The 12,667-nt window shown below is 31.7% G+C and overlaps 1 protein-coding gene across 3 annotated transcripts; it reads left to right on the forward strand.

Moving 5' to 3' along the window:
* The first annotated feature begins 3,525 nt into the window (after nt 1-3,525).
* Nucleotides 3,526-12,225, forward strand: LOC110643388 (uncharacterized). Of its 3 annotated transcripts, none has more exons than XR_009150007.1 (17): nt 3,526-3,720; nt 3,881-3,983; nt 4,156-4,224; nt 4,322-4,438; nt 4,525-4,598; nt 5,517-5,613; nt 5,918-5,960; nt 6,532-6,594; nt 7,163-7,392; nt 8,983-9,103; nt 9,201-9,304; nt 9,521-9,634; nt 9,707-9,877; nt 9,969-10,112; nt 10,199-10,344; nt 10,648-11,378; nt 11,829-12,225. XR_009150007.1 is itself a non-coding variant. In XM_021795744.2 (16 exons), exons 1-16 carry the CDS (start codon nt 3,657-3,659, stop codon nt 10,797-10,799), a joined length of 1,812 nt encoding a protein of 603 aa, XP_021651436.2. In that variant the 5' UTR covers nt 3,526-3,656; the 3' UTR covers nt 10,800-11,502. The 3 variants fall into 3 exon arrangements, 1 of the variants encoding a protein (XP_021651436.2); XR_009150008.1 differs by lacking the exon at nt 11,829-12,225 and having other exon boundaries at nt 10,648-11,090; nt 11,165-11,502; XM_021795744.2 differs by lacking the exon at nt 11,829-12,225 and having other exon boundaries at nt 10,648-11,502.
* Nucleotides 12,226-12,667: the final 442 nt, after the last annotated feature.

Genomic DNA, 12,667 nt, shown 5'->3' on the forward strand with positions numbered 1-12,667 from the left:
CAGTTCGGTTTTAAACCAATCAAACCAAAATTTATAAATTGAGCATTTGATTTCCAACTGGGTTCTGTTCGATTTTAAACCGATCAAACCTAAATCTTATGATTCGATTTGATTTTCTTTTGTTTCCTTGATATATATATATATATTAATAATTTCAGTTCGGTTCTATTTTTTTTTATTTTTATGAAAATTACCGAACCAAACCGATTAACTGAAATTATCAAAAATTATAAGCCGAAACGAACTGATTGATTTTAAAATCGAACCAATTGAACTAAATTTACTCAGTTCGATTCGATTTTTTAGTTTAAACCGAAAATTGCTCTCCCCTACATAAAACTATTCTAAAAAATAATATATAAAATTATTCCAATTCCTATTAAAATTTATCTTAAATTATTTATACTCATCTTAAGCTTGAATCTTATTTAAACCTATTAACATTTTTATATTTTAAGTAATAATTTATAGAAAATATTTTTAAATAAAATTAATCAATTAAGACAGAGAGTTAAGATTTTAAGATTCAATCGAGATTGAATCGGGCCGTAACATAAAATCATATATAATAATATTATCAATGTATTACAAGGTCACTATATTTAATATAAATGTTCATAAGTCGTATTGTCCATCATAATTAATTAAAAAAACAAATCTAATATAATTGTCTTGAAAATATATATTTTATTTTCCATTATATTGATAAACAATAACTCCATTAAGGAATAATCCGTTTATTATATATGTCAAGCAAAAACTCCAAACAATACTTATCTTCTAACTAGAATAATAAATGGAACAAAATGAGCAATTATAGATTAAAAAAGATATGATGGCTACAAAAATCATTAATTAATTAGGTTTTAAATGTGTCAATTTTTTTTATCTTATTTTCAATAATTTTTATTTTATTTTTTAATTTCATTTTAAGAAATAATTATATAGAACAAGTATATATATATATACACACATAAAACATTTTCTTTACCGTTCAAAATTCAGGCTACGGTTTATAATTTTCTTTTTTAATGCAAATCATCCCTAATTTAATTATATAACTCTAAATTCTGTAAAAATAAAAAGGCTACTTGATATTGCTGTTGAGAAAAATCACTTTTTAAATATGTGAATTAAATAGTATTAAAAAATAATTTAAAATTAAATTTAATAATTATTTTTTTAATAGTATATAAAATTATATTTTTATTCAGAAAACAGTTTTTCTGAGAATTTAACCCAAAATCGTTCAGAGTGGAAAAAGCGAATCCATGTAATCGATCCCAAATTTTTGGGATAAAAACTTAGTTGAGTTGAGTTGAGTTGTACTCAGAAAAACAGTTTTGAACTCCACACACACAGTACCAACTAAACACAAAGTCTTTTTTATCAAATTAAGTGAATAAAAAAAAATCAATAAAGATCCGCCCAAACTGTTAACCCGCAACTAGTTAAATGGATAATCGGGTATCCATTCAAGTCACTGGATTTTTAACGATTGATGCCATATGGGTTTTGAATATGAATCGAACCGCTTAAAGGGCTGGTTCACAAGTTTTAAAGTTCGACTAGTCGGTCGCGTTGATTTTCAAAACCATGATTTTTAGATTATGTTAAGATTAACTCATGTGTCTTTTAATTTGTTAAAAATCAATAATTTAATTCTTATATTTTAATTTTACTAAATTGAAAGTCCTTCTATCTAATTTTTTTTATTAATTATTTAAAAATAATTAAAACAAATAAAATTAACGCCTATTCCAACTTTTCAAAATCAATGATTCAATCTATGTATTTTGATTTCATCAAGCTAAAAAAGAAATATACTATTTTCAAACGTGCATGGATAAGGAGACTTTCAGTATGCATAAACTAAATCATTCTATTCAACTCAACTCAACTAAACCTTTATCCTAAAAATTTGGGGTCGGCTATATGGATTCGCTTTTTCCACTCTGAACCGATTTTGGGTTAAATCCTCAGAAATGTGTAATGCTTCTAAGTCATGTTGTACTACTCTCGTCCAAGTCAATTTAGGTCTACCCCTTTTTTTCTTTCTATCCTCTAACCTAATGTGCTCTACTTGTCTAACTGGAGCCTCTCATGACCAAACCAACTCAATCTCCCTTCTCTCAATTTATCTTCAATTGGCACCACTCCTACATTTTCTCTAATACTCTCATTACGGACTTTATCTAGTTTAGTATGGCAATTCATCCACCTTAACGTTCTCATCTCTGCAACTCTTATCTTAGATGCATACGACTCTTTCAGTACCCAACACTTACTACCATATAACATAGCCGGTCGTATGGCTGTACGGTAAATTTTTCCTTTCAATTTATTAGGAATCTTACGATCACATAAAACTCCCGTGGCACGTCTCCACTTCAACCATCCGGCTTTAATCCTATGTCTAACATCCTCCTCGCATCCCCCATCTACGTGAAGGACTGAGCCTAGATATTTAAAGTGATTACTTTGTAACAGTACCACTCCATTCAAACTAACTCATTCCCTATCACCAGTTTGGCTTTCACTGAACTTGCAATGCATGTATTTTGTCTTCGTTCTACTTAACTTAAAACCCTTTGACTCTAGAGTACTTCTCCAAAGTTCTAGCTTTCTATTGACTCCTTCTCGTGTCTCATCTATCAGAACAATATCATCCTCAAACATCATGCACCAAGGAATACTCTCTTGTATGTGTTTCGTCAGTTCATCTAAAACTAATGTAAAAAGGTAAGGGCTTATGGCTGATGCTTGGTGTAATCCAATTGAGATTTGGAAATCTCTTGTGTCCCTTCCCACTGTCCGCACAATAATAGTTGCTCATTCATACATATCTTTCAGTACTTGTATGTACCTAATAGATACCCTCTTTTGTTCTAACACATTCCATAAGACCTCTCTTGGAACACTATCATAAGTTTTCTCCAAATCAATAAAAATCACGTGTAGATCTTTCTTCACATCTCTATATTTCTCCATCAAGCTTTTAATGAGAAAGATCGCTTCCATAGTTGAACGACCGGGCATAAAACCAAATTGATTGAGAGAGATAGAAGTATCATGACGTAGTCGATGCTCCACAACTCTCTCCCACAACTAAATCATTGATGTAGTATGCATAAACTAAATCATTGATTTTAAAAAAATCAAGAGACATACTTGTTAATTTTAAATTATTTTTTTAATAATTTGTATTTATAAATTTAATAATTTAATAAAATATCTAAATTTTATTTATTTAAAAATAATATTCAAAAATTTTATAAAATATTATAAAATATCCACTTATATTTATCTGAAATCACTTTTTTTTTTTCTTTTTAAACACATCTTAAAAGGGCTTGATTGAATTGGATATATGAAAATATCTAACTGTTACCGTCTCTATTTACCAATTCTGTTCTGTTGATCAAGGGGAAAAAATCGTATTCTGTTGATCAACGCTGCGACAAGTCGTTTTCCGACCTACGAAATGGCCAAACTACCTGCGATGCGTCGTTTATTCGTTTCCTCATAAATCATAGGAGAAATTCAGAAGACTTATCTCCTTTGTTCCACGCCCTAATTGACTCGAACTCCAACTCAGAAAACTGCTACTATTGTCTTCATTTTGGATACTCACACCCTAATTATAAGCTCGAAAAATGGCAGAAGTTCCATCTTTAATCTCTCTGGGCATGGAGGCAATCAAAAGACAGCTCCTTTGCGGTAAGTTCTAGATGTGTTGTTGTCACCTTGAAATGGAAACATATTGAACTGCTTCGATTTCTCTCTCTCTCTTTTTCTTTTTTTTTTTTTTAATCATTATAATATTGGGAAAGTTGGGTTTTGCACACATTATTGATATCTGTGCTGTCGTTAATTGTAGGAGATGGTGTTTTGCCTGATATATATGAGCTTCCTTCCCATTTATTTGATATCTTGGTCACAAAATTACCTCCCTTGGCTTTGCACAAGTTACAAGCTGAAATGTAAGCTTATAATGCCTGCATTACAGTTTTGGTACTTTTGATTGAGAATATATGGCTGAAAGGTTTAAACTTTTGCTGTTACTGTTATTTGATGATGCTACTATTGTTTTGGATTGCAAATGGAGTTTTTTCCCACTTTCTCTTATGCTTTTGGATTGTTGTCTTTGGGTAGGCCATATGAGAACTGGGATGATTATGAGTGTACTGATGGTTCCCCAAAAGTTGGAACTAAGCGTGGAAGGTTTGGAAGAACCAAGTGTCTGTTTATTTATTCATTTTTTAAAATCAAAAGTTATAAGCAGCACCATTCTAAGAGTAGTGCTGGTTTTTTTGGACAGAAGTGATAACTTCAGTACAGCATGGAAGAAGTTATTTAAGCAGCGCTGGCCTCGGCTTGTTGACCATCCTGAGCTAGTTCGCTGGCAGCATATGTATTGGCAAACACATTTGCAAAAGTACATTGTTGGATGAATCACATGCTTCCTCTTCTTTTTTGCGTTTGTTCATTTGTAGTGTTCTTATATTAACTTGAAAGACACAGTTGCCTTGATGAAGCTGCAGCATTAGCATCTATCCCGTCATTTGATAGATGTATAGGAGAGATAAAAATTTCAGGTAATGTTTGCTATTATTTGACATTAATGATTAATCATTTTATGATAATTTAAAGAATGCATTTTGTAAACATTTTGTCACAAATGTGATGAGAAACATTGAACAAACAGTATGAATGATACTTCTAAAATCAACTTTAATTGTTGAGGACACCGCTTCTTGGTTCCTTAATGCTATGGGATTTTGTTATCATCTCAGAATATTTGGAAAAAAAAAAAGTCCAAATAAGCTAGTAAGGGGTCAAATAAGCCTAGTTTAGGGTCAAATAAGCCTAATTTTAAATTTTGGGCTAAATAAGTTATAAGTCCATGTACTTTCTAATCAAGGCCGAATAAGTCAATACTTAATAAAATATTTTTTTTCATAATAAAATATTATTTTTCTTAACTTTAAAAATTAAAAAATATTTATTAGTTTTAATTAAAATTAAATAAAAAAATTGAAAAACATAATGAACAAAAATTGTTTAATATTAAAATTATTTTTAATATTTTATTATTTAAAAAATAGAAAAATAATATGTTATTATTAGAAAAATAATATTTTATTAGATGTATACTTATTTGACCTTAGTTAGAAAGTACAGGGGCTTACATGGCCTAAAACTTGATTTTTGGCTTATTTGGCCCTTTATAGAAAGTATAGGTGCTTATTTGATATTTTTTTCCCAGAATATTTCAATGATTGACTGACCTGTAATTGGACAAGTATAAATTAAACTTTTTTTTTTTAATTCTTATTTCTTTTTGGTTCAAATATATCATCATTTTATGAGTTAAAATTATCTATATTGTGGATAAATAAAACAAGAACTTTCTCCTTAAACATTGTTTGTCTTGGTCTTTGATGTTGCATGATATTTCACCTTCTTCAATTTCCTAGAGCCTTGATAAAATTTGAACAATTTGTTTCCTGCAGATGATATATTGATATGCATTGGTTGTGAAGGGCATTTGAATCATTCAATCTATTTGAAATTATCTTACCACTTCCAACAATTTGGGCACTATGCTAGGTAACATCTTATGTTGAGTTCTCATATCATGAAAGCGTAGGCCTGGTTTCTTTTGTAATGGAGAAAAATTAATTGGAATAAATTACATAAATTCAATGGTTTGCTAGTACGAAAAAAATTTGGTTTCCTTTTTTTTATTTGACTTTACATGCTCAAATTTGTTTCATTTTCAACAGTTTTTGGCAACATAGTAATTTTACTCATATTATTTAACATAAAATCCGAATTTCTATAGTATGTCTTTTATGTATAGTTATTTATTTTTCCAGGGTTTAGATGCTCATATATATTTTTCATTGTGCAGATCTCTGAGACTTCAAAATGTGCTGTGTGTTGCAGAAACTTGTGTATGTTTTTAAACCACCAATTACTTCATCATCAAATTTTGTTATCTACATCTGCTGAAATATGTTGTTTTGAGTGGATTTACTGGCATATGCACTATGGCTCTTGTTCACATTCATGCAAGCTGAAAGTTGCCAATTTGAATACCCTTAAAAAGAGATGCGATTTATTTGCAACTGGGGATGTCTTCTGCCAACATCTGTAGGAGGGGTTTTCAAAGGTTTGCAAGGCACGCTAATGCTATTATTGCTATTTTCACTAAACCATCTAATCTTTGTATTCCCATGTTTTTCTGGGTGAAAATCTAGATATATCCTTTTTATGCCCCTTACAATGTAGTTCCATGAATGCACAAGGTTCAATTTTCAGTTGGAATTTGATTTTGTATTTTCCCATCAATAAGCTCTCTTGAACAAGTTTAAAAGTTTTTTTTTTTCTTTCTTTCCGCTTCTGTATTGTTGCATTCTTGTACATTTACTTGCATTCATCTCATACTACTTGTTTTTTTCTGTACATTTGCATTGTACAAGAATGATAAGTGGCCTGATATTAATTGCTTCTTTTCTGTTGCAGAAATTACTGAGAAACAGCAAATTGCAAAGTTTATCACTGCGGTGGATTAGATCCAAGGAACATGTACGTATAGTTCTTCTTAACATTTGTTCTAGGATATTGTGGTAGGTTTGGAAGGGAGATTGCAGAACAGATAACTTTATCTGTTATTTAGAAACTGTAAACCTCTGAAATTAACTTAAAAAGCAGAATGAGGAGAAACAAAATAAACTGAGACAAGTATAGTAGTTGACAACAGAACAACATTGCTGCTTCTGCTGTCCAGGCCACTGAATTTTGATTATATATATATATGTTTAGAACAGTAACTGAAGATGTAAAGAGTTGCAGCAATGAGATTTTTGGTGGAACCAGATGTCTGTCTAGATTGCCTTATCTCTCTTCTCATAAATTAGAATGTAATCTCTTGGTACAACCATATAATGTTATAGCATTTATGAAACATTGGTGTATGCTCTTATATTCTATGTTACGAGAAATGGAAAACAGTCATTTTCATAATATGGCCAGGCAACTTCTGGGGTGATGTTGTAAATTACATTACCAGCTGTCTAAATTTAATTAAAGTATGAGTTTTTTGTTTGTATGAATGATGAATGTTAGTTAACTGATTATAATTCAAAACTAACAGGTTGATGGATTATGCCAACTGCTAATTCAAAACAATGAAACATTGACATCACTTGAATTTATTCACTGCAAGCTTTCATCAACTTTTGTCAATGCAATATGTGGTTGTCTAGAAATAAAAGGGAAACAAGCACACATCCTACAGAACTTCTCGATCAGGACATCAAGCTTCCTTGAAAATAATGCAGTTTCTTTATCTTATTCCCTTGTATCATTTCTTTCTTCGGGAAGGTACACCCATTCTCTCAAGTCATTGATGTTTCTTAATCTGCTTCTTACTATATCTATGCTTTGTTTAAAATTTTTGGGCTCACTGCTTGAGGTTTTTGAGATGATCATCAACTGATAAATACTTCTTTGTCAACTTGTTAGTATTTGGAGTAAAAATATAATGGACCATTCCCTAAAAGTTTTAGCACTATGGCCAAAATAACAAATTTATTCATCCTTATAATTTCAGTTCCCTTGTTAGTCTTTGAGTGCTAAAATATCCTGTCAATTAGGGGTATGCGGTTCTGATTTTGGTTCCAATTTTGGTTCTGGTTTGGGGTCTGCCTAAGAACAGGAACTTCGGTTTGGTTCTTTGTTGTTTTGATTTCAATTCGGTACGGTTCTCGATTTTTTAGTTCTGGTTCGGTTCGATATGATTCTTAAAATAATTTTATGCAATTATTTCCATAAAAAGTCATACTTAAATTAGTATTTAAGTTTTGAAGTGGATTATTAATACATAATATATTATATAATATATATTTAAACTATTTTTAAATTATATAATTTTTAACTATAAGATATATATATATATATATATTATTTAGAATTAAGTATATTATATAATATAATAGTACAAGTATATCATATAATATACTTTTTAGCTATTTATTAATTATATAATCTTTAACTATGAGATACAAATATAATTATCAATTAAGTATGTATATAATACAATAGTACACGTATAACTGAGAATTTTAAGATAAATTAATGTATTTATTATTAAAATTATTAAGAAAAGGTAGAAAAGTGAAATATAATATTATGTTGTATTTAGTTTATAATTATACATATCATAAGTAGAGGACGCCTCAACGTTTATATCATTTGAATCCATATCATAAGGTGTGACGAAATTTTTACGCTGGTTGTCACCTACTGCAACCCTCCTCCTTTATCCGGGTTTGGGACCGATTAAGCACAAACTAATTATACATACATATATAAATATATATAATTTAATTGAAAGTATATAATACATCTAAAAAACATAAAAAAATATATGTATAAATTCGGTTTTTGATTCGGTTCCAGTTGGTATAGTTTCTGTTTGATTCTTACTTAAAAATCAGAACCGAACCAAAGTATTAAAATAAGTTCGGTTTGGTATGGTTCTTAGCGGTTCGAGACCCCCCGAGAACCGTGCACAGCCCTATTGTCAATGCATGGTATCTCTTGTATTGTGAATTTATTCTTGAAAATTTAGTATCTTCCTTGTCAATTTATTGTCGATCCATATCTTTGTTTTTCTTGTTGAGCAATACAAATCAAATTAGAATTTGTAGAAAAGAAGTAGAAGAGCTAGTTTATTGCTCATTTATTAGTTTTTACTTGTTAATGAATCTAAAACTCTGTTCTAGGAATGAAATATATAAGTTTTGGATATTGAGGTAGATCTAGTGTCTAACAGAGTTGAATGGCAGAAAAGGATCCATAGTTAACCTCAACTAGTTTGGGATTAAGACTTAGTTGTTGTTGTTGGTTGCATTGCACTAAATTAGACTAGAAAGAGCTTGTTCTCTTACTTCTGAACCTTTTTGATTCCAGGTCCTTGTGTTCATTAAGATTTTGTGACAACCACCTAGACCGAAATTTTGCTCAGATGCTTTTTACTATGCTTATTGATGCTTCCTCTAGAATATCCATCCTTGACCTTTCAGACAACAATGTGAGTAAAGCCTTCCTGTTTGATTTATTATTTTTTAATATATTTTATTTACTATTGTAAGATTTCCGACGAATGATCTTCAAACCAAATTTCACAGATAGCAGGATGGCTTTCTAATTTCAACAGGGGATCCTCAAGCAGGCTTCCATCATCTTTGGGGACGGGAAAGTCTTTGCAGTCTTTATGTGTGCTGAATTTAAGGTATGAGTTGCATCACATTATATCTACAAGCTTTCTTTTGTGTTTTTTCAACTATTTGTCTTTAATCAACTAATTCCAATTGCAGGATATGAAGTGACAATAGTAATTTTCCACCACCTTTTAGTTTAGGGCACAACAGATATATATTGCCTTACAAAGCAACCATTAATAACATTATGAAGAGTGTTTATTGTGGAAATCCTTATATGGTTTCAGGGGAAATAATCTTCATAAGTATGATGTGGAGAGTCTTAGATATGCACTTTTTTACATGCCTAATTTGGAGATTCTGGATTTAAGTGACAATCCCATTGAGGATGAAGGAATCAGGTTAGTTGATCATCAATTATACGTTTTTAACGCGGTAAGCAAAAGTTTTGAAACAACAGTTTAGCTTTGCAGATGTTTGATCCCTTATTTTGTTGAGGCTCCAGAAAGATGCAGTCGATTGGCGGAGCTGAAATTAGAGAATTGTGAGCTTTCCTGCGATGGAGTGACTCAACTTTTAGACACCCTTTCGTCCCTGAAAAGACCTCTGTGCTCTCTCACGCTTGCAGATAATGGCCTTGGCAGGTTTGTTTACTTAATGCTGACATTGAAGTTGCACTTTATTGTTTGTGTTTCTTTCTTGAGATCGGTTGGCTATAAAATTAATGTCCTGCAGTCTAGTGGCTGGAGCTTTGGGAAAGTTTTTGGCCACATCTATTAGTGAACTCAATATTGGAGGCATTGGACTGGGGTCAGCTGGTTTTCAGGAACTGCAAAAAGGGCTGATGGTAGAATTGAAGCTTGTCAAGATCAACATAAGGTTTGAACTAATTTCTTGATTTCTTTTCCATAGCTGGTCTTGCAATTTGATTCTAGAAAAGTGACAAATTAATTGCTTTTGTGCAGCAAAAATCGTGGTGGGCTTGAAACTGCAAAATTTTTGTCCAAGCTCATGTTATCAGCTCCAGAACTTGTTGTAGTTAATGCATCTTATAATCTTATGCCTGCAGAATCCTTAACCATAATATGCTCTGCTCTAAAGGCTGCAAAAGGTATTTACCTCCAATAAGAAGTGATTTTTGAATCATATTACCTGTTAATCTGGTATTATTCAGGTTTCCATGAGAAAAATAAAGGAATACTGTATTTGTAATATGAGTGGGCCAAACTTCAAAACTTTGGCCTTTGGTAAGTCTGGCATGCTTCCTAGAGAAAGTCATATGGTTCAAAATGAAGTTATTATACTTGGGCACTATGCAGATGGCTCTTGATGTTATGTAAAACGGAAAATATAGAAAAATTTATATAAAATGAACACTGTGGTCTGAACCTACGTTGCACTTGTTATTACTTAGGTAACCTTCAGCAGTTGGACTTGACTGGGAATACATGGGACTGTCAACAAACTTATGCTTCCATGCTTTCTGAATTCCAACATAATGGAAGGCCTATCTTGATTCTTCCGTCATCATGTGCCCCAGATGTTCCGTATGATGATGATCCATAGATGGCTAAACATTCACACATTTGTTTGAAATAGTTATGCAGCATGACCTTTTAAAGTTGTCAGAACTGCTTGTCATACTGGAAATAAGGCTTTAGATCTTGGGCTCAAGCCGAGGTAGTGAATAGGATGGAAGGTACCACCATCAAGTTAAGAGCCTTTTGGTTGCTGACTACTGGCTAGGCAGTTCATACTTTTATTACATGATGACTTAATACAAAGCTGTCTTTGTCAATTGCTGGTCACGTGGCTGTGGTTAGTGCACTTTTAGGAAGATGTTTGAAAACAGGAAAGGTAACTGAACTTCTTGTGTTTGGACTTTGGACCCTGGATTACATACTGATTTGGTTTTTGATTTACCTCTTAAGATTAAACACCATGAGGCCATGGATTTTCCTTTATGCACCTTTCCTTTCTGGCTACTGGCTACTGGCTACTGGCTACTGGTACCACTGCCCAGAGATACATCCCTGAAAGTTCTCTTTATGTCAATTTTCTATGACTATGAGCATTGTCAGTCACCTACTTATAGACTGCAATACATGAGCCACAAGCTTGGAAGAGTGAAAGTGCCTCGGACAGGTTTTGCTGCTATATTGTCTTTTCTGGTTTTAAATCAATCTGAATTATTTAGAGCAATCTTGCATCTCATTTTCATGTATTTGGATGACAATTTAGCACTTTATGAGAGTAGATTTCATTGCCATCAATGCAAGCATATTATTGCAAGTTTTGGTAAAGTTTCATCATCAAAGATCACTACAAAATGCAGACTCATTATCCTGAACTCTGTTCCATGAAGTTGTTGCCTAAGATAATGATGGTTATTGCTCAAGAGAATGAATATCCAAAATATGAAAGGTTGTGTTAACAACCAAAAAAAGAATCCCAACCCTTTGCTCAAATTTGTCATCATGACCAATTCTTCTTGTTTATCAATTCTGTACCCAACCTTTCATATTGGTGTCAATTGTAGTGAAAGCTTTCCTTGTCCTTGGCATTTTATTTTTTCCTAATTCATTCTTATTGCAGGATAAATATATCAAATTCATTAGCAAACCAAACCAATACATCCGAAAGATGTCTTTCCATCCTTATTATGGAAATAAAAGGAGATAAAGGAATCCCATCTTTGAAGGGATGGAAGGAGGATTAAAACCCTTGTAATAGTTCTGGTTCTTTTAACTGTGGTTTGTGGAGTGTATATGAAGAATGTCACTGAAACTAGGGCAAACCTTTCTCATGATTGTGGTACTTACTAGTTCCTATTTTTCATGTTTGAATTTTAAGCAACCTAGGGCTACTGATCACTTACATAGACTCTTTGTTTACCTCACCTCACCTCAATTTTTAACCCTGTGTAAAATAAGAACCCTTTATGGGTGGCAATTGGCTCAAATGCATTTAGATCAAGTTATTTTAGGTGTCCTCTCTCTCTCTCTCTCTCTCTCTCTCTCTCTCTCTCTCTCTCTCTCTCTATATATATATATATATTTAGATTGTGACAGTGAAGTGGTTATTTCATATAGGAAATTTTATATGGAATGACAACTCAATAATGAATGGACGTTTATGCATGAGTGAGTCTACATATATGCATGGGTGAGTCTCAAAAGTTTATAATCACCTTGCAGTTTTTTTTTTTAAATAATAATTACATTTACATATATGCCCAACTATTATTAGATTATCATTTCATAACAGTTGCTGATATGAAATAATCACTTTATTATATAATTTCTCCCAATATTGAGCTGGCCAGGTGCTGGTTCTAGTTCTAATATAATTATGGGTCTGAATATGTCTTTTGGGAATTTATTAATTTTTCTAATTTTCAATGTTATTATGAGAAATTTCCTTCCTGTCATTTT

The sequence above is a fragment of the Hevea brasiliensis genome, chromosome 7, assembly GCF_030052815.1.
Source record: "Hevea brasiliensis isolate MT/VB/25A 57/8 chromosome 7, ASM3005281v1, whole genome shotgun sequence".
Classification (NCBI taxonomy): domain Eukaryota; kingdom Viridiplantae; phylum Streptophyta; class Magnoliopsida; order Malpighiales; family Euphorbiaceae; genus Hevea; species Hevea brasiliensis.

Excerpts from the sequence above, each read along its gene's own strand:
- LOC110643388 (XM_021795744.2), top strand. The coding sequence starts at position 3,657 with ATGGCAGAAGTTCCATCTTTAATCTCTCTGGGCATGGAGGCAATCAAA. Across the intron at positions 4,225-4,321 it reads GTTGGAACTAAGCGTGGAAG|AAGTGATAACTTCAGTACAG; the intron begins GTTTGGAAGAAC and ends TTTTTTGGACAG. Across the intron at positions 9,635-9,706 it reads ATTGAGGATGAAGGAATCAG|ATGTTTGATCCCTTATTTTG; the intron begins GTTAGTTGATCA and ends TTAGCTTTGCAG.